The 26,134-nt window shown below is 42.3% G+C and overlaps 1 protein-coding gene across 2 annotated transcripts in view; it reads right to left on the minus strand.

The window, feature by feature from the left end:
- The window catches only part of Veph1 (ventricular zone expressed PH domain containing 1), a 170,173-nt gene that overhangs the window by 24,163 nt on the left and 119,876 nt on the right, over positions 1 to 26,134 (minus strand). For both annotated transcript variants that reach the window (XM_050147477.1, XM_050147476.1), the window contains exon 12: positions 1,492 to 1,609. In XM_050147477.1, the coding sequence (XP_050003434.1) occupies positions 1,492 to 1,609 (118 nt within the window). The remainder of the gene's footprint in view (positions 1 to 1,491; positions 1,610 to 26,134) is intronic.

Below are 26,134 nucleotides of genomic sequence, written 5' to 3' on the forward strand. Positions count from 1 at the left end.
TTAGAGTTTCTCGCTCTGTGTTCCCAGTCTGTGCTCCATGGCGAGAAAAATAAGTCTGATGGTGATGTGCAAAACCTTTTTTTCAAGCCTGTGACAGCGAGCTTGAGAAAACACGTATTAAAGGAACGTCTTGTAATGTTTAGCCCCTTTCCTGAGGCTGCCCTCAGTCAGCTTGATCCAATGTTTATTGTATTAAGGACTTAGCTCACTGGGCGTGAACACTCTGAGGTCCCTCTCAGAGTCACCTAAGGTAAGTACCTATTTCACCACACTCTCAAATGAAGTTTCTTTTATGCTCTGTCTTTTTGCATACGTGTGGCAAAGCGCTAATGAGAAAGTTTTATAATGGCGGCAGGCAATTCCCCAATTTCTTATTTGCTTGAATTAACTTTTTACAAGCTGAGGGGTTCACTCTGGCATGGGCTTAATCCAGACTCTGTAATCAGCCCACAATCTGTGCCTCACAAAGGCTGGCCTCCCCCACCGCCAGCTTCTTCCTTCCATACTTTTTCCGTGGGGTAATCCATTTTAATTGGTACCTCTCTGTGAGCCCCTTACATCTCCGTCTGGTCAAATAAACACTTCCTTTTTAAAAGATTCCGCTCTAACATCTTGGCAGTTAACAGGAGGATAAACGTGCCAGGATTGGTTATCTTTAAGATGTTAAAAATCCCCAAACTGAGGGAGAGAAGATGCAGGAGACAAAGCGTTTACCTCAATATTGTATTGACTAAATGAAAGCAGGCATCTGGCATGCTTAGCACGGCACTTTGTTCGGATCAGCTAGCGATTCCTTTTAGTAAGGTTGGTGGACCAAATTCCTTGGGCGGCGGAAAGGGTGTGGAGTGGTGAACACTGGTTCGTCAATTGACTGCTGCCAATTAGCAGGGGGCATGGTTCATTCGTCAAGCAGCCCCACAAGGAATAACTGCAAGACAATGTGGACTGGGTGCTCATTCCCTCATTTAGTGCGGCCTCAGCTCTGAGAGGCTCTGGAACACAGCTGGGCAGATGTTTTCCCCAAGCTTCAGGGTCATTTGTGTGAAATAAAGATACTTTCAGAGTGAAATGTCTCTTCCTTCCTTCCTTCCTTCCTTCCTTCCTTCCTCCCTCTCCCTTTTCCTCCCACCTTCTTTTCCACCTTAAAATAATTAAAGTGGAGATTGGACCTAGGGCTTTGCCCTTGCCTTGTAAGTGCTCTACTACAAATCCATCCCACCCTCGCTCTCTTGATAACCACAAACTGACCAAAGACTCTTCTCTCTCCTTTCTGTTTCTGTATCTCTCCCTTCCAGCATCTTTTTCTGCACAACCACTCCAGTGAGAAACCTTTCTTAGAACGAGGCAGAGGTCAGCCACTAACTACTCTGTAAATAAGTACAACATGGGGCCTTTACCACGCAGAGGGCAACTGCAGCCGCTGGGCTCATCGACCCCTGTACACCTGAGGGTGTACAACTGGCTCTTTGTAACAGGGAGGGGGGCACTCACCGGTTGCCTTTTCGGGGTTGTTGCACATGAAGCATTGCCAAGCCCCTGCTGTCTCACTGAAGCCGAACACATCAAAGAACCTCACTTCTTCCAGATGGAGCTGAACCTGGTCCAGATCCTGTTTCAGGGACACGGAGCACAAAGAAATGAGCACACCTGCCTGCTACAGAGCGCCTGACACCAGAAGAAGGGGATGTGGAAGTGGAACGGCCAAGGCGCAACCACAGTGCTGGGACCAAGAGCGCATTGAAAAGGGCTTCTCTTGGCCAGTCTTGGAACATAGCTCAGACTCTTTCATGGGATGGCTCTTCACTGTTGGATGAGAAAACATAATCTCAGCCCCAAGGCTTCGGGTGCAAGGAGACACGCCAGGACTTGAAATGGCTCAGAATTTTCCTGCACTTAAGCATCTCCAAAATTTCCATAAAGAAAGAAAGGACGTCAGAGTGGTACTGTGGTTGAAGGAAATGCTGCTGGAGGATATCTATCTATCTATCTATCTATCTATCTATCTATCTATCTATCTATCTATCATCTATCTATCTATGTCTGTCTTGTTTGTTTTGTTTTGTTTTTTGAGTCAGTATTTATCTTTGTAACAGACCTGGCTGTCCTGGAACTTACTTTGTAGACCAGGCTGGCCTCAAACTCACAGAGATCCACTTGCCTCTGCCTCTGAAATGCTGGCTGAATGGCTTTACATTTAAGTCACATATAAAATTAAGAACTCATTATTCATACCCAAAATACAATTTTCATAAGGTTGGCTTTTTAGAGAGTGATGGAAAATATAGGGATGGACTCATTTGCCCTCATCTCCAGCACGGTTTAGCCTTATGAGTTATCTTAGATCTATATGTAAATATTGTCTTCTATTCCACAACATTGTGCTATTGCTTTTAGTGGGAATTCATCTCTGACATTGTTCATTAGTAAATTAAACATTTTTTGAGTAGATGAGTAAAATTTGACGGAGTAAGATGGTTTATTTTTTAGTGGCCTGTAGCACCCTGCCTGTGTGTTCTTTTTTAGGAGGCGGAGCAGAAAGATGGTCCCTTAGACTGTAAGCAGATGAGAATCCATTAACCTAAGCAAATAATATTTTTCTACGTCCTCCAGGGCCTTTCCAGTTGTGTAAATAACCTGTATCCTGAGTTACCAGGCAGCAGGACTGCACTCTTGGGAGTCTGATCCTCCTAAGAGACTTGCGTCCTGCTAGCTTTGCTTGCATGCACTCCTTCAACGTACTCTGCATGTGAGCACTGGTGTACTGTGACTTCACTTTCTTGCCTTTCGTCCTGTATTTTCATCTTCCCTACTAACAGTAACAACTGTAATAATTCGGAAAGGCCAAGTGATTCTTGTGGTGTTTGCATGGCTTCGGATGGACCGGGTAGAGAACAGGCAATGGGGTCCGTAAATCCCATCCCAAAGTGATGGCTTCTCCATTTGTAGACACAGATGAGAAGCGCACTAGACTCTGAGCCATTTGAGAGTGGAATCCAATCTGCTTTGATATCAGCTGTATCCCGAGTATCTATTATAGCCCTGTAGTGGAATGGCATCATTGGTTTGTATGCCAGTACAAATTCCATTTGCCAAAGTAATATATAAAAGGCATGATGGTAATTTAAGAATTGTTTTTAGAGAACGTCCGTGCTCATCAATGTGTTTATTGCAAAAAAGAGATTTTTTTTAAAAGAATGTTCCCCAAGATAAAGACCAAAGAAGCACCTGGGAACTTTGTAGGTTTCAAGGGATAAAATCCATATTAAAATTTATGGGGAGAAAGCAGATGTTCATAAATATCTGTTTCAAAACTGCAAGGTCTCTGAAGTCTGTCCTTGGCCATCGGCATGCAGATGAGTCTCTGTTTCTCACACAATTAGAGATCAAGTCTTCATCCCCTGCAAACAATACTAGCAAACAAAGGACTAAATAACACCTAGAGCTTCCTTTATTTTCCCCTGTCCTGAGACCGGGAATGTCCCAGGTTGTTGCCTGTGATCCACACTTGCTTTGGCAAAAAGTTCCTTGAGAGGTTTAAGACAGATGGTGGGCCGCATCCCAGTGCTCGAGTATCGAAGCCAAAAGCAGGTTTAGCCCTCAGGAGGATTGAGGTGCTGTGCAAAAGGATCGGAGTGAGGAGGACAGACCGTAGTTAGAGGAGCTATTGCAGTCGGCAGTAATAACCAACTTCCAACAGACAGATGAAACACATGCAATTTCAGCTATCGGTGGAAAATCAAAGTGAGTCACAGAACACGCGAGTGCAGATGACCACGGGTAAGTTTGGGAATTTGTACTTCTTAACTGGGCCTGGGCTCATTTTTTAAATTTATCTTTACCTTCTGAACCCGCAGTTTTGCCCCAGAAGTGATGTATGACCACATCTCCTTCTCCACCGCTCCTTTCATCTTCCAAACAAGAGACCCTGACTCGAAAGCTAGTTTAGAAGATTACACACTTCTTTTTAGATATCTAGACTACGGAAGAAGGTTAATATAGTTCACATCCGGTTCTCCTTCCCTCTCCGGGTTTTTCAGTTCTGATGGGATCGTGGCAGATCGGCGGGCCTTCAGATGGTCTGCCAGCAATTTTCACCTCTCAGTCAGTGTTCAGCTGCTTGTGTACTTCTTTACCGTGGGCATTGGAGGCTCCTGTGTCTTTTTAGATGATGGCAAAGATGATAGAATATCAATTTCATAACACACACAGCCTTACATACATAAGATCCATCTTTAGCACACACCTGCAAAGGAAGGCTTCCCTACTGGGCTAGAAGAAACAAACACGAGGGAACTATGAGCAACTTCCGGTAGCCAGCAAGAGATCAAGAACTGTGCTTGTCCAACAACAAATAAATGGTTTCTGTCAAGACCCTGGTCTTTTGGCTATTCTCAAGAAGAAGGATGGTCCTCTTTGGAAGAGTCAGTCTCTCAGGTGTCCGTCAAATCAGGTCTCAGCGAAACCTGATTGACAATGAACTCACATTGTTTATGTGGGCAAGAGTTACTTAATAATGTTAGTAAACATGTTCTGAGAAGGATTTCTCTAGCAAGTTTCACTTAATTAAAAAGGTTAAGAAATCACTCAAGGGAAAATGGTCTTGTAAAACAGTTGCTTAGGTAAGTTTCTCTCCAACTTTAGGAAGAAGCAATTAACGGAGCTGAGAACCTGGAAAACCGTAAAGAACGCTCTTGTAAATCCACTTCAGGGAAAATAAACAAGGCAGTGGCGAAAGCTGGTGGACATTTACAATATTATTTCATTACGTTGTATAAAACTCTGTGTATGTGTGTGTGTGTGCGCGTGCATGTGTGTGTGTGTGTGTGTGTGTGTGTGTGTGAATAACAAGGGAAACAGGTAGCTCAGCACGCAAAGACACTTGGGTAAGGGGCTTTTGACCAAGCTTGATGATCTGAGTTCCATTTCTGGATTCCATGGGGGAAAGAGAGAACCAACCCCTCAAGCTGTCCCCTGACTTCCACATGTGCACATGATGTTAATACCATGCCCTCCTCTAAGTAATACAAACATGGAATAGCTGTTTTTAAAGCGTGCAGTGGGCTCTAGAGCTCACACCATGGCCTATGTACTGAGAGGAAATTGTGAAGGGTTTTCTAGAAATCCGCCAGAGCACACATCTGGAAGAGCTTTGGCTTCTGGCACATATAAACTCTGTTCTAAAGCTCTCCATGCACAGAAAGAAAACGCGGGCTTGCCTTGTGTGCTGTGTGAGCTTCTGGTTAGCAGAACTGGCCCAAGACTCAAGTACCGTATAAGAAAGAGAAATGAAAGATTTCAAGAAGTCTTGAATGTTCTTGCACATTAATAAGGACTCCATGCCTTAATAGCTATTTCTAGAGTACACACCTTAATTACACGAGGTCCCAGGCGTGAAATGAATTTACCGAGGGAATATAATCAATAATTCATCCATCATTGGACAGGCACAGTGTAAGAAACACTATGTTGAACGCATGGATTAGCAAGAACTCAACCTTTTTATTCTTCCAGCTACTGAAAAATACTGCTGTTGAATTCAATTAAAAAAAATGCACTGTTAGAGCAGCTGGTGTGTCTGGGAACTGTGGATAAAGGGAGAGAGGTGGCATAGTTCTGCAGTCCCAGGAAGTGGGAGGGGACGATGGAAGATGCCCTCCATATGTGTGCGGTAAGTGGCTTACTACATGACCTTTGACCCTCTGCTGAACAAAAGCTTCTTCACAGAAAGACTGACTGTTTTGCTCTTTTGTCAGTTTTGGAAACACAACAAATAGTGCTTTGCCCGTAGTCTATTTCAATGAATTGTTATTTTACTAAGTGAGGTACTATATTATGCTAATGGTGACATTTAGGCTTTTTATTTCCATGTTTATTCAAGTATGCTCATTAAAGATGTTCAGAGTACTTATTTTACCCCCCTTTTAAGAAACGGGCCTTGCTGCGTTGCCCAGGTTGGCCTAGACTCATGTGACCTGGAGACTACCTCTTTGGCTGGGACAACAGGTGAGAGCTACCATATTCATCTAGAGAGCATCTCTTTGAGTCTCTAATCTGGGAGGGGAGGATGTAGTCCAATGGTAGAGTACTTGCCTAGCGTGAGCAATGCCTTGAGCTTAACCCCAACCCTGCAGATACAACACAAATGATACAACACACCCACATCGCTGTGAATATTGCAGGAATTCATTTTGTTCAACAGTGTTTAGAATAGAATCAGTAAGTGGAGACGTGTAGGAGTCTGGATCCGTGGCACGCTGGTAATTTCCTCAAATCGTTAGCTCTCAGTCAGATTCAACATCAGGACTCCTGGGAGACCTGCTCTAAACACTGTATGTAGTTCTCATCTGTGACAGCCTAACGTCAGCCTGTGGTCAGCTCTGCGAGCCGGAGCTTTTCAACAAGCTTTCTGAGCTATTCTGTTGTACCTGTCTGGGAAATTCTACACCTTTGGGAACAGATGTGGAGATGGCTGACCTGTGTCTATGAATCGGTATCTGAGGAATTTGTCAATTTCCTGGTACATCTGCTCATACATACGATCCCTCAGTATTGGTTTTCATGTGACAAAGTATGTAGTCTGGTTACCAAAGCACACTTGTCATATTTAAAAACCAGAGCACGCCATTATTCCAAATTGTTCAGTATGGAAGGCTGAGATGAGCTGTGCAAATCACCAGGCCTAGTTTAGACTTTGGTAAACATTTTTAGTGCTTGGGGAAGAAGGTGAGCACCAGGTAGGAGACAGACACTTAGCAGTGGCAGCATGGAGCCTCCTGGACATCTAGGATTCGGTATCTCTATCTTGAACATGGATGCCACATGTGAGATTGGTTCTATTGGCTCTCAGTTTTGTAGCCAAATTAATAAGGGAATTCTAGGGATGCATACCCAATGAGGTCCTGGTGGCATGCTTTCCACTGTCAACAGAGACCCCAGACTAGACTCAAGGTCTCTGTGTCCTTTGGGATTCTGTGTCTGGCAGATCATGGCAGTTGTGGCATTTCAATTGTATTTTAATAAATACAGACTGCCTGAAGACCTGAGAGCAAAATAGTCCCACTGGGTAGCCTTACAGACCACATTATGGTAGCGTACACCTTTAATCCCAGTGGTGCATGCCTTTAATCCCAGTCCTGGAGAGGATTATAAAACAGGGTGAGACAGCTCTCAGCCAGTCTCCTTCTGAGATTCCTGGAGGCTGGATTGCCATTGCAGATTGGGGTTGAGGTAAGAGCCAGTGGTTGGTTGTTTTTTTTTTTTTGATTTTTTAGGTTGAACCCCGATTTCTGACCCCGAGTTTTTATTAATTGTGCTTCACAAGGGAATCACATCACTCAGCCACGGGTGTTACTCTGCTTGAGGCAAGTTTCTTCTCCTACCGCCTTTTGTTCCGAATACTACTCTTTCCCTCAGATTGGGTCTCACTTTCCACTGATACAGATATTTCTTATATTATGATACAGGTATAAATAAACTCAACATAATTAAAATATCATGAGTTCAAATGCACTAATACGTCTACTCTACCATCCTAGTTCAGTTTCTGACCAAAAGCAACTTTTCTTTAGTCCCTTGGATCCTACCTGGGATGTGTAGATGTTTGTTCTCCTAGTTCCAGACAAGTCATGTGACCACCACAGTGCACAGCTGGCTGTTGTTTACCCTGATGGTCTCCTGGCTGACAATCAGCTGCTGAGCAGCAACAGAGGGTGCCTTGCTATAGATCACCCAAAACTCAAAATTTGAATTACAATCTCTCCTCAAGGCATATAACTTCAATGATACTAGGCAAGGCAGGCTTGAACTCTTAATGAACAGACCTTTAAAATATCCCTGGTATTTTTTTTTTTTCAGCTATAAATTTGGGAGAAAACTTGGCCTACTCAGAGGCATTCCTGGACTCCATCTTTCTGATGCAGCTGAGCATGCTCCAAGTGTTCCTGACCAGCTTCTTAACCATGAACACGTATACATGACCTTGACCTAAGCACGCACAAAAATGTGTTTGCCACCTATCCTCTATCTGTGCCCTTAAACTGAGCATGCTCAGGAATGTGCACACCCCGAGAGTGCTTTCCTAAGGATGTGTGTGAGCTCAGTGCATTTGGATAGACTTCCACACCACCAAAAGTTTGAGAGATTTTTAAGTCAATTCATGGTGAAATGAGGTTCATTTATATAAATATTTACCTTTGGATTTCTATCTTGGGGCCAATATCTAGTCTTGAAAAGATATGTATCTATGTTTAGTAGTATTTTCAGATTCACAGTTGCCATTAAACTGTAGACTTCATTCTGTTTGTTTTACTCAAGATCTCTCCACAAGGGTTGGGGATATGGTTTGGTGAGTAGAGTGTTAGCAACACACATATGAGTACCTGAATTTGGTTCCACAGAACCCATATAAGAGCCAGCAAGATGCTGTATGTCTGTTAGAGTTGGAACAGAGGCAATTGATCTAGGGTGTTCTCTGTTAAACCTTTCTAGCTGAATCAGTGTATGTTTCGGCAGCATTAGGTCTTACTGAGAAATTTTTAGTGAATGGTGGAAACTCATTTTATGGCTGACTAGAAAGTGAGATAACCATCCAGAGAGATTTATTTTCTTTGAAGTGTTTATGATTCAGTGTAGGGTTGAGGCCAAATATCCTGGGGAAATCCAAGTCTGTTTGGGTGTCCATTGGAGACTTTGGTCTCATCTTTCCCCCGAAGAGAGTTATGTATTCCAAAGGGCAAAAGCAGAAGCCCAGGCCTCTTCCCACGGAGCATAGATTCTTTCTTCCCTTCTATCAGGAGGCGAGGAGGAGGTTGCTGTCCCTCCCCTACATAAATGACCACACTCATCTTTCCAGGGTTCTTTGCCTGTAGCACAGCCCCAATAATGTGTTAGATGACATCTGGTTCTCATTGTGTTGCCTCAGAGCTAAACAACAGAAGCCAAAGGGAACTGGCTAGGTTATTTGCTCTCAGAAAACAATCATCTTCTCAACGCCAGAAACTTGGTTCCATGAGATATTAAACATTTTGTGTCATGCATGTCCTTGGGTTCTGCCAAAGTGCTTTCCAGAATGATCTTTGAGTTTACATTTCCACCAGCTGAACACCAGGGTTTCTTCTTCCACCCCTATTGGGAAACCTTTCTAGGCTCAAAGTTGTCTGGGAAATTTAGAATGGAAGTTTTTTTCTTGTGTCTGAATAGGTGTTTGCAAGAATCTTCAGGGGCGTCTTGAGTGGTGGTTGCTTCTTAAAAACCAGTCACACTTCTAGAGAGAACATTTTGTTCTCCCTCGTGATTGCCTCTTGATGGTGAGAAGTGGTCCAGCTTCTGGGAATCAGAGCAACCATTTTTAGGTGCCAACTATTTCAATATGCCAATGATAGTTTTATTTTGTTGCTGGGCAGTGATGGTGCATGCCTTTAATCCCAGCAGTTGGGAGGTAGAGGCAGGTGGATCTCTGAGGTCAGTCTTATGTACAGAGCAAGTTCCAGGACAGGCAGGGCTACGGAGAGAAAACTTGTCTCAAAAAACCAAAACAAACAAACAAAAAATAATATTTTGTTGCTGTGTTAACTACTTGAAGTAGTGGGAAAGGAGATAAAACTGATTCTAGTGGGTGAGAGAGGTGGGGAAGAGTACTTGCTGCTCTCTCATTGCAGAGTCTGGTTCCCAGTACACTGGAGAGAGAGAGAGAGAGAGAGAGAGAGAGAGAGAGAGAGAGAGAGAGAGAGAGAGAGAGAGAGAGAGAGAGAGAGAGAGATATTAAAAACAAAACAAAGTCCCAGTCCATTTAAGTACTGATAGCACTTATACAAACATGTATAACACTTCTAGACAGGTGACAACACAACCCCACAAGTGGCACAGTACACGAAGGGAAAGGATTCTCTGCATGCCCAAGGAGAGCCACATGATGACAGAAGCAGAATGGCCACAGTGGGCAGCCTTGGTCTATTTCCATGGAAAGTGGAAGGCCCCAGAGAGGCATGTGCAGAGGCTTGCATGTGTTGAACCCAAGTGCAGAACAAAGGGGACCCTGGCTATCAGGAATATTCTGAACCTGCACGAGAAAGGGCCATGTGTTTCTTGGACAGAAGGTACTGCATCCTTGCTGCCGGAGTTTTAAAGTCTTTATTAGTCATTCCACAGACCAAGCTCAGAGTTAAGCATCAGCGAAGTAATAGCGATTGTGGTAGATGCCGTCAGCAGGATTGCTACTCTGTGTGTGAGATACGGATACAGCGAACTGTGGTCAGCTTACACAATGGGAGCATATATGGATGCTAAATGAGACGAGGTACATTCATAAATAGACTTGAAATCATCATCATCATTGTTAGCAGTATGTGTGCATGATGTATGTGCATATCTATTGAATGACACAGGGGTTACTTCACACAGGACTTTTGGGGGGACGCCCACCACGTGCTACAGCATAAAGGACAGACTTGAAGCGCGTGGATCAGAGGTCATGCTCCTGCCATTCACTAGCAGTCTGGCAAAGCCACCCTCACCTCCTCTAGACTTCCAATGAGCTGCTCCAATTGCCAAACACCGTGACCCCTGAACTTCAGGGAGGAGCTGCCACAGCCTTCATGGGTAATTGCACCATTTTGAAAACCGTAGAGAAACAATAAAAGTGGTAACCATGACATCTAAAAATGAACCCAAGCCTCTTTTCACATATATAAAATATAATGCTTTGGATTTTTTGAGCTAAATAAGGATGCATTTTTTTTCCCCTGAAATGAATGACTTGTATCAGAAACACTGATGTTAGGTGCCTGAGAAACATATTTAAATTTTCTAAAGGCAAGACATACTTATCTGCCTGTTTTTGTTAGTGGGATGTCAAATCTGGGAGCCGTGGATGTAACGGGATGCCAACATAGAAGGAACATGAATGTTTCAAGGGGCAGTAATGACATGCACCTGCTTGATGGGGCCATAATGAGGCAGACAAATAGGAACGCACCCGGAGATACACATCGGCAATGATGTAACGAGATGCATAAATGGATGAGCATAATGATGAAGGCACGGGGGGCATGATGCGATTTGTAAGTGGGAGCTTTAAATGGGGAGGGTGGGAATGGTGGCCCACGGCGAGCAGCAGAGGGAAAGAATACGGTGCCTCGCATGAATGGAGGAGCTAATCACATGTGCGTGATGAGGAGGTAATGAGATAAAAAAATGGGATGGGATAATGAAGTTCCCAGATGGAGGGGTGTAATGAGCTGCGTGGAAAGGGAGGAATGAAAGGAAGGGTTTAATACCACCAAGAAGAAAGAAGGGGGCAGAGAGAGACGCGGGGACCGAAAGGAGCTGCGGTGAAAAGCAATGCGGGCGAAAGGGATGGAAATGGCGAGATGAGCCAATTAGCGCTCTAATGAGATGCCGACTTGAAAGGGTGCAATGAGGTGTGTCCATTTAGGGAATAATTAGACACCCACATAGGATGGCAGGGAAGGACTCAGGTTCTGATGGGACACAGATCAGAGAATTCAGCTCTTACTAAGGCAGCGAAAAACTGAAAAAAAAAAATCTAGAAGAGGCCACAAAAGTATTTAAATCAGAAAAGAGACAAAGCAGGTGATTTTAAAGACAGCCTCAAGGTCTGCAATGAGGCCGGGTTACTCCTGCTGTGTACAGGGACTTGCTGCTTACCAGGCTCTGCTCAGTTTTTAAGGGGCTCCATGGGCTCAGCGCCCCGTCCTAAGAAGCCTGTAAGGGAAGGGCTCATTTCTAGATTGAAAACAAAAAAAGAGCTGCGGTTTGGGGAATAACACCTGGGTGGTTGATATGGGAGTCCCGTCACCTGGGTTACTATAGCCTTTGCCTCCACGTCGGTGCCTTGGGAGATCTCATGGCCTAAATTATCTCTTGCTGTGATAAGATATCACGACCTAGGCGACTTATAAACGAAAACATTTTGTTTGAGGCTCATGGCTGCAGAGGGTTAGAGTCCACGGCCATTGTGGGAGGGAACGTGGCAGCAGGCAGGGCCCTGGCGTGGTAGCTGAGAACTTTATCCTTACCTTAAAGGAGGAGGCAGAGAGCTAACTGGAAATAGCCCACCCCCAGGGACGACTTCTTCCACAAGGCCACACCCTTTATTTATTTTTTTAAAGCAAAGTTTTTTTTTTTTTTTTTTTTTTTCGAGACAGGGTTTCTCTGTAGCTTTGGTGCCTGTCCCAGAACTAGCTCTTGTAGACCAGGCTGGCCTCGAACTCCCAGAGATCCGCCTGCCTCTGCCTCCCGAGTACTGGGATTAAAGGTGTGCACCACCACAGCCCGGCTAAAGCAAAGTTTTTAAATTGTTTTTATTGAGCTATATATTTTTCTCCACTTGCCTTCCTTTCTCTCCCCTGGTTCCCATGCTCCTAATTCACTCAGGAAATCTTGTCTTTTTTTACTTCCCATGTAGATTAGATTCATGTATGTCTCTCTCTTAGGGTCCTCATTGTTGTCTAGGTTCTCTGGGATTGGGAATTGTAGGCTGGTTTTTCTTTGCTTTATCTCTAAGCAACTTATGAGTGAGTACAGGTGATAATTGTCTTTCTGGGTTTGAGTTACCTCACTCAATATGATATTTTCCATTTGCCTGCAAATTTCAAGATGTCATTACTTTTTTCTGTTGTGTAGTACTCCATTGTGTAGATGTACCACATTTTCCTTATCCATCCTTTGGTTGAGGAGCATTTAGGTTATTTCCAGGTTCTGGCTATGACAAACAATGCTGCTATGAACATAGTTGAGCACATGTCTTTGTGGTATGATTGAGTATCCTTTGGGTATATACCCCAAAGTGGCATTGCTGGGTCTTGAGGTAGGTTGTTTCCTAATTTTCTGAGAAATCACCAAACTGACATCCAAAGGGGCTGTACCAGTTTGCATTCCCACCAGCAACGCAGGAGTGTTCCCTTTGCCCCACATCTTCTCCAGCATAAGCTGTCATCAGTGTTTTTTATCTTGGCCATTCTTACAGGTGTGAGATGGAATCTCAGAGTTGTTTTGATTTGCATTTCTCTGATGGCTAAGGATATTGCGCATTTCCTTAAGTGTCTTTCAGTCATTTTAGATTTCTTTGTTGAGAGTTCTCTGTTTAAGTCTGTACCCCATTTTTTATTGGATTATTTTTTTGATGATCAATTTTTGAGTTCTTTGTATATTTTGGAGATCAGCCCTCTGTACAATGTGAGGTTGATGAACATCTTTTCCCATACTGTAGGCTGCCGTTTTGTCTTATTGAATGTGTCCTTTGCTTTATAGAAACTTCTTAGTTTCAGGAGGTCCCATTTATTAATTGTTTCTCTCAAAGTCTGTGCTACTGGGGTTATTATTTAGGAAGGGGTCTCCTGTGCCAATGGGTTCAAGTGTACTTTCTACTTTCTCTTCTATGAGGTTTAGTGTGGTTGGTTTTATGTTGAGGTCTTTGATGCATTCGGACTTGAGTTTTGTGCATGGCAATAGATATGATTATATTTTCTTTCTTCTACATATTGATGTCCATTTATGCCAGCACCATTTGTTGAATATGCTTTCTTTATCCATTTTATATTTTTTGCTTCTTTGTCAAAAATCAGGTGTTCATAGGTGTGTGGATTGATATCTGGGTCTTCGATTAGGTTCCATTGGTCCTCCTGTCTCTTTTTTATGCCAATACCAGGCTGTTTTCAGTACTGTAGCTCCATAAGTAGAGTTTGAAGTCAGGGATTATGATGCCTCCAGAAGTTCTTTTATTGTACAGGATTGTTTTTGGCTATCCTGGGGTTTTGCTTTTCCATATGAAGTTGATTATTGTTCTTTCAAGGTCTGTGAAGAATTTTGCTGGGATTTTGACGGGTATTGCTTTGAATCTGTAGATTGCTTTTGGTAAGATTGCCATTTTTACTATGTTAATTCTACTTACCCAAGAGCATGGGAAATATTTCCATTTTCAGGTGTCTTCTTCAATTACTTTCTTCAAAGATTTAAAGTTCTTGTCATACAAGTCTTCCACTGTTTGGTTAGAGTCACTCTGAGATATTTTAGGCTATTTGTGGCTATTGTGAAGGGTGATGTTTCTCTGATTTCTTTCTCATCCCATTTATCATCTGTGGACAGAAGGGCTACTGATTTTTTTTTTTTAGTTAATCTTGTATCCTGCTACATTGTTGAAGGTACTTATGACTTATAGAAGTACCGTGATAGAATTTTTCGGGTCACTTATGTAAACTATCATATCATCAAATAGCAAGAGTTTGACTTCTTCCTTTCAGATTTGTATCCCCTTGATCTCCTTTTGTTGCCTACCAACTGGGGACATAGGAGCCGATGGGACCATCTCATTCATCCCGCCACACCTGGAATGACTGCAGTGACACAAGGCCACCCCAGCAAGAGTACCTTGTGCCAAACTTGCAGAAGCTCCAGGAACTGGTAAATCTGGATTTTGTTTGTTTGTTTGTTTGTTTGTTTGTTTTGGAAACAGAGTCTACGGTGTCTCGATTCTCCGCTTGCTTGCCATCTCCAGAGTGCTGGGTCCAGGCAAACATTGCCATGCCTGCTGCTTTATGTGGTACTGAGAACTGAAGCAGAGTCTCTTGCATGCTAGTCAGGCGCTCTAGCAACTGAGCTCCAGCTCTAGCCTGGACCTGGCACTAGAAGTTGCTCTCCCAGCATGGGAAGTACTCAGGGAAACCAGTGCTGTTTTGTGTGCTGACCTGGTGCTCTCCTTGATTCTAGGCAGGAGGTGGCTATGTGAACATGTGACATTTGGGTCCACTGCAATGAGCACTGTTTTGATGGTAGTCACCAGATTCTATCTGGATGAGGCGTCGGGTGATTCCAGGGACTGTGATTCAGCATGAAAACTTCTTTTTTCTCTAAAACAGGTATCCTTTTAGATGGATACTCAACAGAAACACCAAATTGAATATAATTTGAATATAAAAATCAAAATGTACCGAAAAAATAGTTAGATTCTGAAAACCATTGATTTCCCAAATCTAAATAAAACAGAGATCACTCTGCATTCATATAATTGCAGTGGGAAAGGAATGGTATATTCTTACAACCACGGTTACCAAGTCACAGGCAACTCAGAATTCTAACCGCGAAAACAAACGCCACCCAACCGTCCTCCTTCCTCACGTGTCTGTCATCAAGAGATATAGACTGGTCTGATCTTGCAGGGACAAACCAGAATTTGTATTTTGAAATGAGTGTTAAACCTGAATGACTATTCCTAATTAGGGGCACAGGGTCTAAAGAAAAAAAAATCAAATCTTTGGAGCCTTTCCTCAAAACCTTTTCAGGAGTGTCCTAGCATTGTTCTTAGAGGATTTTTCATCATAGAATAAGAGAATATAAGAGGTAAGTTCCACTGCTTCTATGAAGCCTTGCTTTGTCTTGTGTGTGTGTGTGTGTATGCATGCATGTGCGTGTGCATAATTGTGTTTGTGTATGCTTTTGTGTGTGGATGTACACGTGCCTGTGGGAGTGGGTAGAGTTCAGAGGATAATCGGGGATGCTGTTTCTCTGGTGCTGTCTACCTTTACTTGGAGACAAGATCTCTCACTGGCCCAGAATTTGCTATGTAGGCGAGGCTAGCCGGCCAGGGAACTTTGAGGTTCCATCTACTTCTGCCTTCCCAACGCTGGGATCATGAGTCCATGCTTCCACGTCCACTTCTTAAAAATGTGGGCTCTGACAATTGAACTCAAGCTCAAGTGCTTTTCCAAGACAGCACTTTAGTTTTTAAGGCTGCAGTTTACTTTTAACTGAGACATATTCACATTGAGCAGTTTTCTTCTATAGGGTATCTGGGCACAGATAAATCTTGGGTTCTTTGTGAAAATCAAACTCATTTCCATGTGGTGAAACTTTTGCTATGACAAAGAGTATACAGTCATAGTGGGTGTTGGGGAATGCAGATTGAATAGGAGGACCTCCATCCTACAGGTTAGGAGAGGCACAGAGACGAAAATGAAGTGATCCTGGAGAATGTTGATTGCTTTGCTGACAGGTGTAAGGTGATGGGGACACGGCTGGGGGGATCAGTTTGCTCGGAGGGGATTTACAGAGGAGTTGTGATAACAGCACTCCCTGCCATTTATTGAGCTCGGACTATCTGTCACTCACTTTGCATTTTGTACACATTGTCTCCTCAATCTGTAATGTCCCTGCGGTTTTCTGTACTTGGCATGAGAAGAAGTCAAGGCACAGGACAATAAAAGAGCAGATCAGCAAATGGGAGGGATGGGAGTCAAGCCCTGGTGCTATATTTTTAGCCACTACACTAGGATGTTGCCTAAAAACAAGTTAGTGCTAGTGTCTGCAGGAACTAATGCTACCCATGCGGGCAGTGGGGAGATTCTCCTGTGCTCTCAGAAAGCCGAGAAACTTTATGCTTGCACCGATCACTTAGAAAACAGTGCAACGCTCCTTTGGATTAAAACAGACATTTCAGAGGGACTGCATACCTCAGTCCTCCTAGGAATTGAGTTATTTTGTTAACTATTTGTGAAAGTTGAGAAAAAGAATCCCTTGCCTGATGCAGACCATCTGGCTGCCTGTGAAGGAAAGCTCGCGACAGTAGTAATGCTTCATTATCAGTCTGACTTGAGAAACGTGGAGGAAATATGATACAATGATAGACCTGAACAGCAGCTAACAGAAGAAGCACTTCTATGCTAACTTAAAGAAAATTTAAAGCCAATTCACAGGATAAGTAAAGTGTGTGTGGACAGTGGGTAGAGAGAAATGATAATCCATTTTATTAGACTCGTGTAAGGATAAAGACTTTCCTAGGGAATTGAATATTCAAATACGAGGATAGTAAAACAACAGATCAGTGTGTAACAATTAGAGAAATTTGCTTTTGGATGGTGAGTAAATTGCCATTTACTTAGGTTTTTTTGTGGCTACAAAATCATATGTAATCACTTAGCATAATGGGTTATGGGGACAGAACTGTTTAAGTAGGGGCCCTGAAGGATAGCTGCAAAGGGAAAAGAATGATTCCCGCTGAAGGTTGGGATGGTGTTTAGGGAGGCAAGATTCAGAATCTGGCTGGGCTTCCAAACTCGGTGGTCCCAAGGCATCCAGAACAGGCATGTGTGTAGAAATGTCAAAGGGCTGCATTATTCTTTTCAAGGACTCCTCACCTTCAAACTTCTCTTCCTATGTCAGTCATGTTAATTGGAGAGGAATGAGCATCTGGCTGTGGTTGTGGAGAGTTATAGATGCTATACACACCACGGTAAGACCTAGCTTGTATCAAACTATAGCTCTTTCACTATGACTTCACAAAGGGAGCCCTATTCATAGAGTGTGGTGAGAACACATTGCGGTAAGTTAGCTTCATCTACCCTGTCTTCCCAAGGCCTATCTTTGTAAATCTTGATCACCCTGCTTGTGTGGTTGCTTCCAAAGTCAACTGCAGAGTATTGCTGAGCCTGGGAGGAGGAGCCAAGAATTCTTGTGAAGATTCACTATCTTCTCCCTCAGAAAATAATCCTGCCATGCCTTAGGTCCCTGCCATGGATCTAAAGACCATATATGCATTTCCCAAACTGGCTTGCAGATAAGAAAGTACTTCCTTTTCCGTAGTTTGAACCTTCAGTTTTGGGCTGTCTTTACCTTTGATCATCTCAAAAAAGACACCTCTCACCTGGTGGTGGCAGCGCAGGCTTTTAATCCTAGCACCCGGGAGGCAGGGGCAGGTGAATCTCTGTGAGTTTGAGGCCAGTGGTCTGCAAAGTGGGTTTCAGGACAGTCAGGGTTATTACACTGAAAAATCCTGTCTTGAAAGAATCCAAAACCAAACCAAACCAAACCAACAAATCCCATGTCTCTTAGCTTGAGATGAAGTGTACCTCAGCACCCAACTATACCCAACTATCTCATCATATAGCTGGGCAAACTGTTACCTCAGACCCACATAGTTGCTCTTCAGTGCCCAGCATCTCTACTGCACTCTTTTATGGCCGAGTGATAGTTTATCATGCACATATGCACACACACACACACACACACACACACACACACACACACACATTTTCTTCATTCCCTCTTCTAGTTCTTATGAACCAGCCTGCCTCCTTAGATTAAATATAAACCAGGCTCATTCCTGTTTAAATCTGTTTCTCAAGGGTTGGGTTATACTCTACCTGTAACCTTAACTAAAAATGATCTGTACTTCCTATTCAACCATGCCTTTGTGTCAAAACCATCTTGTAAGCCTACCATTTTTGTTAAAGGGGTTTTATGACTACCCGTCATTATGACTACCTTGTTATGACCACTTTGTAATCATGTTTCAGGAGGTCATTATGACTAACTTGTTATGCTAATGTTCTTCTCCAGTAACCCAGATTTGTCTGTCAAATTCTCTATTTGAAAACCCCGTACCCCTGAACTATAAAAATCTTGTCTTTCTCACATCAAATGCTGACCTCTTGAAAACCCCAACTTAGGGCCAGAAAACCCATATACATGAATAAAGAAGCTTGCTTTAATTAATTATTCCTCAGGCATGGTGCTGGTTAGATTTTATCAACTTGACACACACTAGTGTCATCTGGAAGAGGAAATCTCAAGCAGGAAAAAAGCCTCCATCGAATTGGTCTGTTTGCAAGTCTGTGGGGCATCATCTTGGTGGCATTTAATGTGGGAGGGCTGAGCCTGCTGAGAGTGATGTCTTCCCCAAGCAGATAGTCCTGGGTTGTTTTTGTTTTTATTTATTTATTTATTTATTTATTTATTTATTTATTTTTTAAAGAGAAAGACTTGACATTTGGTGTGTGGGTGGGGGATCTGAGATGAGTTGGTAGAGGGGAGAGAATATGATCACAATATCGTGTAGGAAGTTTTCAAGAAATAAAAATATGTTTAAAAGAAAAATAAATAAGTGAAGAAAGGAAGAAGGAAGGAAGGAAGGAAGATTTGAAGTAAGCAAGTAAGCTAGGAAAACCACAGGGAGCAAGCCAGTAACAACAGAGGCAGCAGCCTTCTTCTTATGGCCTCTGCTTTGGTTCTTGCTTTTAGGTTTCTGCCTTGAGTTCCTGCCCTGACTTCCCTCAGTGTAAGGCCAACAAGCCCTGTCCTACCCAGGGTGCTTTTGGCCTTGTTTTTTATCGCAGAAAGAAAAGGCAAATGAAGACAGAGATCTCCCACTTCTTCTTTGAGACAGGGTCTCTCACTGGCTTGGGACATCACCAAGGAGGTGAGGCTAGCTGGCCAGCAAGCTCCAGGGACCCAGCAGTCTTGCCTCCCAGTTCTCCATCCCTGGGACTACAAGCATGTGCTAATTTGCCCAAATTTTTATGTAGATTCTTGGAATCTGAACTTGGGTCCTCACTTGTGAGGTCGGTGCCTTACAGGCAGGCACTTGCCCAGGTCTCCCTGGTTCCCCTAACAGGTGAACCTCTATTAGTGCTTTTCCTGTAAGTGATCTTGTGACCTGAACTATGGCACTTACCGATATTGCTTCATATCGTTAAAAGTTTTATATAACTGTGCTTTCTTAACTTCCCTTTATATGGATAATAATTTTTAGAGTCTTGTCTTCAACCATTAAAACAAGTTACAAATTATTCCACATTTTTTGTGTGTATAGCTTTTATTCTGTATACAATTATATTATTTCTTTGAAACAGAGTTTTATCTTAAGAATATTAAACCTGCTCCTTCATGTTTGATACAAATATTATATTTTACATTATTATGTATAATAGATTTTTGTTTTTTTTAAACCTTCAAATTTTGTGTAATTCTCTAGTCCTCGACAGATTAAATTTATAAGTTTAATTAAATTAAAAGGAGACAGAAAAACATGTACAAAGAATAATGCAACGAGTGGCCATGAGTTCATCAGCTAAATGGGAAGAATGGTATTTTTACTGATTATTTAAATAAAAAATTAGAGCTGTGTGTTGTGGCCCATGCCTGTGATCTCAGCAGAGGCAAAGAGATAAGGAGCCTGGGGCCAGGCTAGACTACATAGTGACATTAGAGACCCCATTTCAAAAATCACAATATGTAAGTAAAATAAGATATAATCACAGGTTAAATTGAGATTTCCTTAATTCTTCCCACCAGCAATACTCTCCCTGCTTTCTTCAGTCTTGTTTACCCAAAAGCAATCTCATCCAAACTATAGCCCAATTCTGAATGGAGTGCATTTTATAGCAAGCTAAGGCTGCTTGGTGTGTTTTAAAAATTTATGCAAGCTATCATAGTGCTTACCTAAGTTTTGCAGTTGGCTTATTGAAATCTTATATTTCAAAACTTGGCTCCATTGTTCCCTGTGCATCTAATTATCCCAGCATTGCAACCGCACTTCAGTCTTTTGCTGGAGGTTTGTGCTGCTCCCGGAGGTGTTGGTGCAGACAACTCTGGAGTTCACATCTCTGCCTGTGTTTCCTGTTGCAGGTGTGTGAAAGCTTTGCCTAGAGGTGGCATCACATGGTACTAGCACACATGAATAATCTATAACCAGCTATTGCCAGATCACGTTTTGTGGGGACACAAGAGCTGTTCTGGGCTGGATTGAGAGCCTCATGTGTGCTAGGGGTGTTTTTTACCACAAAGGTGTAGTTTCTTGGTTTGCTTTCTAATTTTGAGTCAAGATATTGCTCATTTGACAAGGTGGGCCTAGAACTCACTCTGTGGTCCATGCTGGCCTTGAACTGGTGATCTTCCTGTGTTGGTCTCCCAAGAAGCTGTGACAGGCCTGGGCGACCAGATCTGGTTCACCCTGCCTTTTAATGAAGGCTGTAACAGAGAAAATGGCCTTGGGCCTTGTTAAAGACAGAATATTTTCATATTATAATGAAAAAATCTCCTTATGCTTAAGAATTATTTTTCTGATAAGTTTAACTATAATTAAGACTTTTGGAAAGACAGTTCCTCATTCACTCTGACTGTACAACTTATGATTATACATATTTTTCTTAAGTATTTTTAATTGTGTCTACCTGCTTTGATATTAATAGTGTATGAAATCTTCATTTTTTCATATTATTGTTAGCTTGGACATCTTAGTATTATCACAAGATTTTATTTTTGTCAATCTGGCCATTATAAAATTGCATAACATTAAAACCATTTAAATCAGTCATCTCAGTGACATTGTGTCTGAATGTCTTGTCCTTCCTAATCTGGTAATTTGAGGTTCGTTGTAAGTATCTCAAATATTTTCTCCCAGCCTGTGTGTATCTTAACTTTGTTACAGTGTATTTAGCCAGACAGAAGTTAAATTTTTTAGGTGATTAAATTCATTCATACTTTCTTTACGATTTTTGCTCAGTTGTGCCCTAATTTTTTTCTTGACCTTACATTGTCAGATGGCTTTTGATATTTTCTCCTAATTAGTGTAAATGTTTACTAGTTATATTTAGGTCTTTAATTTCTTTCCACAGTGTTTGAGGACCTAATTCTACCTTCTAAGTCTGTAAAGTCACAGGTCCTCACACTGTTTTACAAGTGCGTAACTTTGTCATAGATGACCTGAAATCTTCCTTCCATTACCTATGAAATTCCATATGAACTCAAGACTTGCTATGGGACAATGGTCTTTTATCCTGTCACTTGTATTATTTTTAATAAAATGCTGACTGACCAGTAGCCAGGCAGGAAGTATAGGGAGGGTGACGGTGACCAGGCAGGAAGTAGAGGCATGGCAATGAGAATTATGGGAAGAAGGAAGTTTCAGTTGTCAGTTGTCACCCAGAGACAGAGAGGAAGCCAGACACAGAGCAAGCAAGATATGCTGCCTTACTGAAAAAGGTACCAAGCCATGTGGCTAACACAGACAAGAATTATGGGCTAATATAAGTTACAAGAGTTAATAAGAAGCCTGAGCTAATAGGCCAATTAATTTTTAATTAATGTAGACCTCTGTGTGTTTATTTTTGACTTAATGGCTGAGGGGCTGGGTGGGACAGAAACCTCAGACAACAATGTGGGACCTGGTGGGGCAGAAATCTCTCTTAACCAAGACTGGCTATGAACTCTGCTCTTTTATTTCTTTTTGCTTTGAGATATAGTAGTCCTGTGTGATTTCAAACACTTAGAATGTTCTCTAGCCTCAGTCTCTCAAGTGTTGAGATTATAGTGGTGTCACTATATATGGGGAACATGTCTGGTTCAAACTATTCTTGTTTTCAGTGGTGGTAGGGGGTTGAGACAGTCTTTCTTTGTGTAGCCCTGGCTGTCCTGGAACTCACTCTGTATAGAACAGGTTGAACTTGAAATCAGAGATCCACCTGCCTTGCTTCCTGAGTGCTGGGATTAAAGGTGTGTGCCACTGTGCCAGGCTTCAGACTTGACCCTTTATCGCTGACTTATTTCTGAAGCAATAAGAACAATCATGGGTTAGAATAAGCTTTCTTTTCATAACAGAAAAAAATTTCCTCCTTGCTTTCCTTTCTTATAATTCTTCTGTTCATTTACAATCTAGGATCAGTTTGTTAAACAGCATGAAGAGGCTGGGCCTGGAGGCATGGGCCTGCCATCCTTGTTACTCAGGATTCTCAAGTAGGGAGAACTTACAAGTTTAAGGTCATTCTGGGCCAATTTGGTGAGATCCTATCTCAAAATAAGAAGTAGGAAGAAGGCTGGGGATACATGTAGTTTAGTTTTAGAGGACTTACCAAGCATGTACCAGGCTTTTGCTCCTGTTCCAGATGAACCCGAACGAAAACAAACCAGCAGCAATAACAAAATCAGAGTGAAGAAATTCTACTACTGATATGCTCAGGAATATCATTGTATTCATATTTTCATCTTAGGGAATGCTTGCTGTGAATGGCAAGTCTTTTTAGTGCTGTGGAATATTAGTTGAGGGTATGTTAAATTCATTTATGCTGTGGAACATTTGTTTAATGATGCAAAGATGTGTTGCGTTCTTTTATGTTGCATTTGTTTAACTCTGTGAAGCTGTGTGACTTTGCCTGCCTAAAACACCTGATTGATCTAATAAAAAGCTGAATGGTCAATAGTGAGGCAGGAGAACAGATAGGCAGGGCTGGCAGGAACAGAAAAAAAAATAGGAGGAGAAATCTGGGAAGAGAGTGTTGTCAAACATTTAGGAGGGGGAGCCTTGGTAGAAGTGGGTCAGGGCACGTGGGCCTTGAGGTTTGAAATCCCAGCCCCACTTTCTTTTTGCTCTCTGCATCCTGATTTAATCTGCAGTGAGTGAAGGAAGCTGTGTGAGGAGATTGCTGAGACCTTAGGAGAAAACTCCAAGTAAACACAGGAGTCTTGTGATCTCTGTTGGCCCGCAACAGGGTGGTTCTTGGAATAGGCTGTGAGCCCCTCCCAGGTGTAGCAGATGGGAGTGAGCTTACTTCAGATTACTGAGTACATCTGCCTATTGTTATTTACACGCGTCTGTGGAGAAAGATGTTTTGGCTACATGCAGCCTGGCTTGTCCTTGTGATTGTACACTTTACTTTTAACCCTCAGAGTATCAATTGTCTGATGCTCTAAGGAAAGCTGGCTATTGTGTGAGACTTTAGTCCGCCTCATTTTTAAGCTCTGCTCTCCCAGGTTCACACCACCAGCTGCAGCAGTCCATAATATACCATTCATTTTTAATCGCACCAAATGCCCTTACCTTTTTCTAGAAAGCTAGTTCTAGGGCTTTGATATTTATTCTCTTTCTTGTAAGTTTTAAAGAAAATATTTAACTTCCTTTACATGCGATTATATCTTTTCCCCTTAGCCGTGTGTACATATTCTTGGTGGTTTCTAGACTAAACACTTTGCTCTATTTGTTTGTATGTTATTTCTTTTTTTATAGTAGAAATGGAATGATTTAATAATTACATTTTAAAATTATATTTTAATATTTAGGGTAGTCCTCTTTCACTTTTATTAATCTTAAAATCTTAAGGGGGTGGGGGAGACGGCTCTGAGGTTAAAAGCACTGGCTTCTTTTTTCTTGCATAATTGTTACTTCCCTGTAAAACAGGAAAGTCAATGCATTCATCTCATAGTGCTAGAACGGAGACTTCAACTCAGTGCTACTGTGTTTACCTAAATGCTGACTTTCTCAGGTCCAACACTTAGTTACAAAGAACACTACAGTGATTGGCACATCCTAAATGCTCAGTAAGACGGCACTCTTTTTTGTCATTCGTATTATTTACTTCAATAGGATTCCTTTTGTTCCTCCTTTCCTTTTTATCTTTTCACCTTTTTTTGCCTTTTGTTTTCCTAAGACAGAACAAAGCAGCACAGACTGGTTTTGAACTTGCAGTGGGGTCCCTCAGACTCCCGTGTGCTGGGATCAAGAGCATCTGCCCACTGGCTCTGAAGAGATTCTTCATCTCTGCACTGTATCAGGATAATGTTGGTTTTAACTCCTTATTTGCAAGTGTCTATTTGTTATTTTTGTTCTGTGTTCTACTTGCTCAGTAGCCTTTGTTCCTTTTCATGGCCACCATCAGCCAGGCATGCTCTTTAGATACTCAGATCCCAGGAACTGCCAGACAAAATGCCTGCTTCCATATTGTCCCATGCTTTCAAACAACACTAAATAATAAATGACACTGTATATTCTGGTTTCATTTGAAAATTAAATAACAACGTCTTTAATATTTCATCACTAAGCATAATTTCCTTTTACTAGGCAAATATGCATAGTTCTAAAACTATTTCTATTTCTAGTTAGTGACATTGCTCGTTTATTTTATTCGATCAGCACATATCTTTGAATGACTTTATGTGTTTGTGATTCTTAGGGTACAAAGCATACTTCTTGTGTGAGGCAAATGTCATTAGGGAGACCGACTGTGGTGGTTTGAATGGGAATGGGCCCAAGGGCACATATGTTTAAATGCTTGGACCCAGGTTGGTGGAACTGTTTGGGAAGGATTAGATGTGACTTTATTGGAGGAGGTGGGTTACTAGGGTATGGGCTTTGAGGTTTCAAAAGCCCTTGCCATTCCCAGTGCCTCTGTTTCTGCTACCTATTTGTGGGTAAGAATGGAAGCTTTCCAGTACTGCTCTAGCACCATGCCTGCCTGTCTGCCCAATGCTGTGCTCTCTGCCGTGATGGCCAGAGACTCTAACCTCTGGAACTTTGAGCCCTCACAAGCGCTCTCTTCAATAAGTTGCTTTGGTCATGGTCTAGAAGAACTGAGACACAGACAAATAACATTTGATACAAAATGTGTGGTTAATAAAAGTTTGAATCTCATCCAAATTTTTTATGCTATGAGTATCTAGAGATGATATTTTTCACTTGAACCAGTAAACATGTGCATTATACAAATAAAACTAACTTTCACAGTTTTATAACCTTGAAGTATAACATAAAATAAAGATATCACACTTCAATTCTTCTGTGAGATTGGTAAGAATTTGCACATGATAAATGCATTGAATTTTACATTGAAAATTCATGGAAATATGGGGAATGCTCTCTGATGATGCTGGTCTGATTAAATTCTAAAATTGTAAGTGATTATCCTTGAAATTCATCTTTATTTCTCCACTCTGAATTATTCTCAGGGCATCGAAGGCAGATTTGAATTGTGTTGTATAGGGGGAGAGTGACAGGGACAGGGATAGAGATAGAATAAGAAGGAAGGGGATACAGGAGGAGAGAGGAGGGAAGAAGAGAGAGGCAGCAATGAGAGGTTTGGGGGAGCGACACAAGGAAACTGGGGTACAGAGACAAAGGCCTCAATGAGTTGCAAAGGCAGGCATTAACCTCAGGACATGCTGCTACCTATCTACGTGTGTAGAGAAAGAAAGATAAGGAATGTGGCTCTAACCAATATGACATTTCGGGTTTTGACAGAACAAAATGTTGGTCCTTTCTCCTGCAACACAAGTGGTGGGATCAGCTAGCTTTTCAGAGCTGCAGTCCCCAATGTGGGAGCTCAGAATTCCAGGCTGTTTCCACTCTGTCAGCCCAGTATCAGCCATTGTTTCTAGTCCCCATGGTCGGAGAAGAGAGAAAACACAGACACTCATACACAGCCCATGAGTGGGGCAACACAGAACTCCTCTCGTGTTTCCTGGGCTGAGGCAAGTCTCAAGGTCAAGCCGTGCTTCAAGAACATGATGCTTGCCTGTGTCCAGACGAGAGAAGAACCAGACATTTTGGTGACGGCCCTGACATCTAGCTCTCGTTCTG

The sequence above is a fragment of the Alexandromys fortis genome, unplaced genomic scaffold (genome assembly GCF_014885135.2).
Source record: "Alexandromys fortis isolate MF-2015 unplaced genomic scaffold, M_Fortis_MF-2015_v1.1 scaffold_53, whole genome shotgun sequence".
Classification (NCBI taxonomy): Eukaryota; Metazoa; Chordata; class Mammalia; order Rodentia; family Cricetidae; genus Alexandromys; species Alexandromys fortis.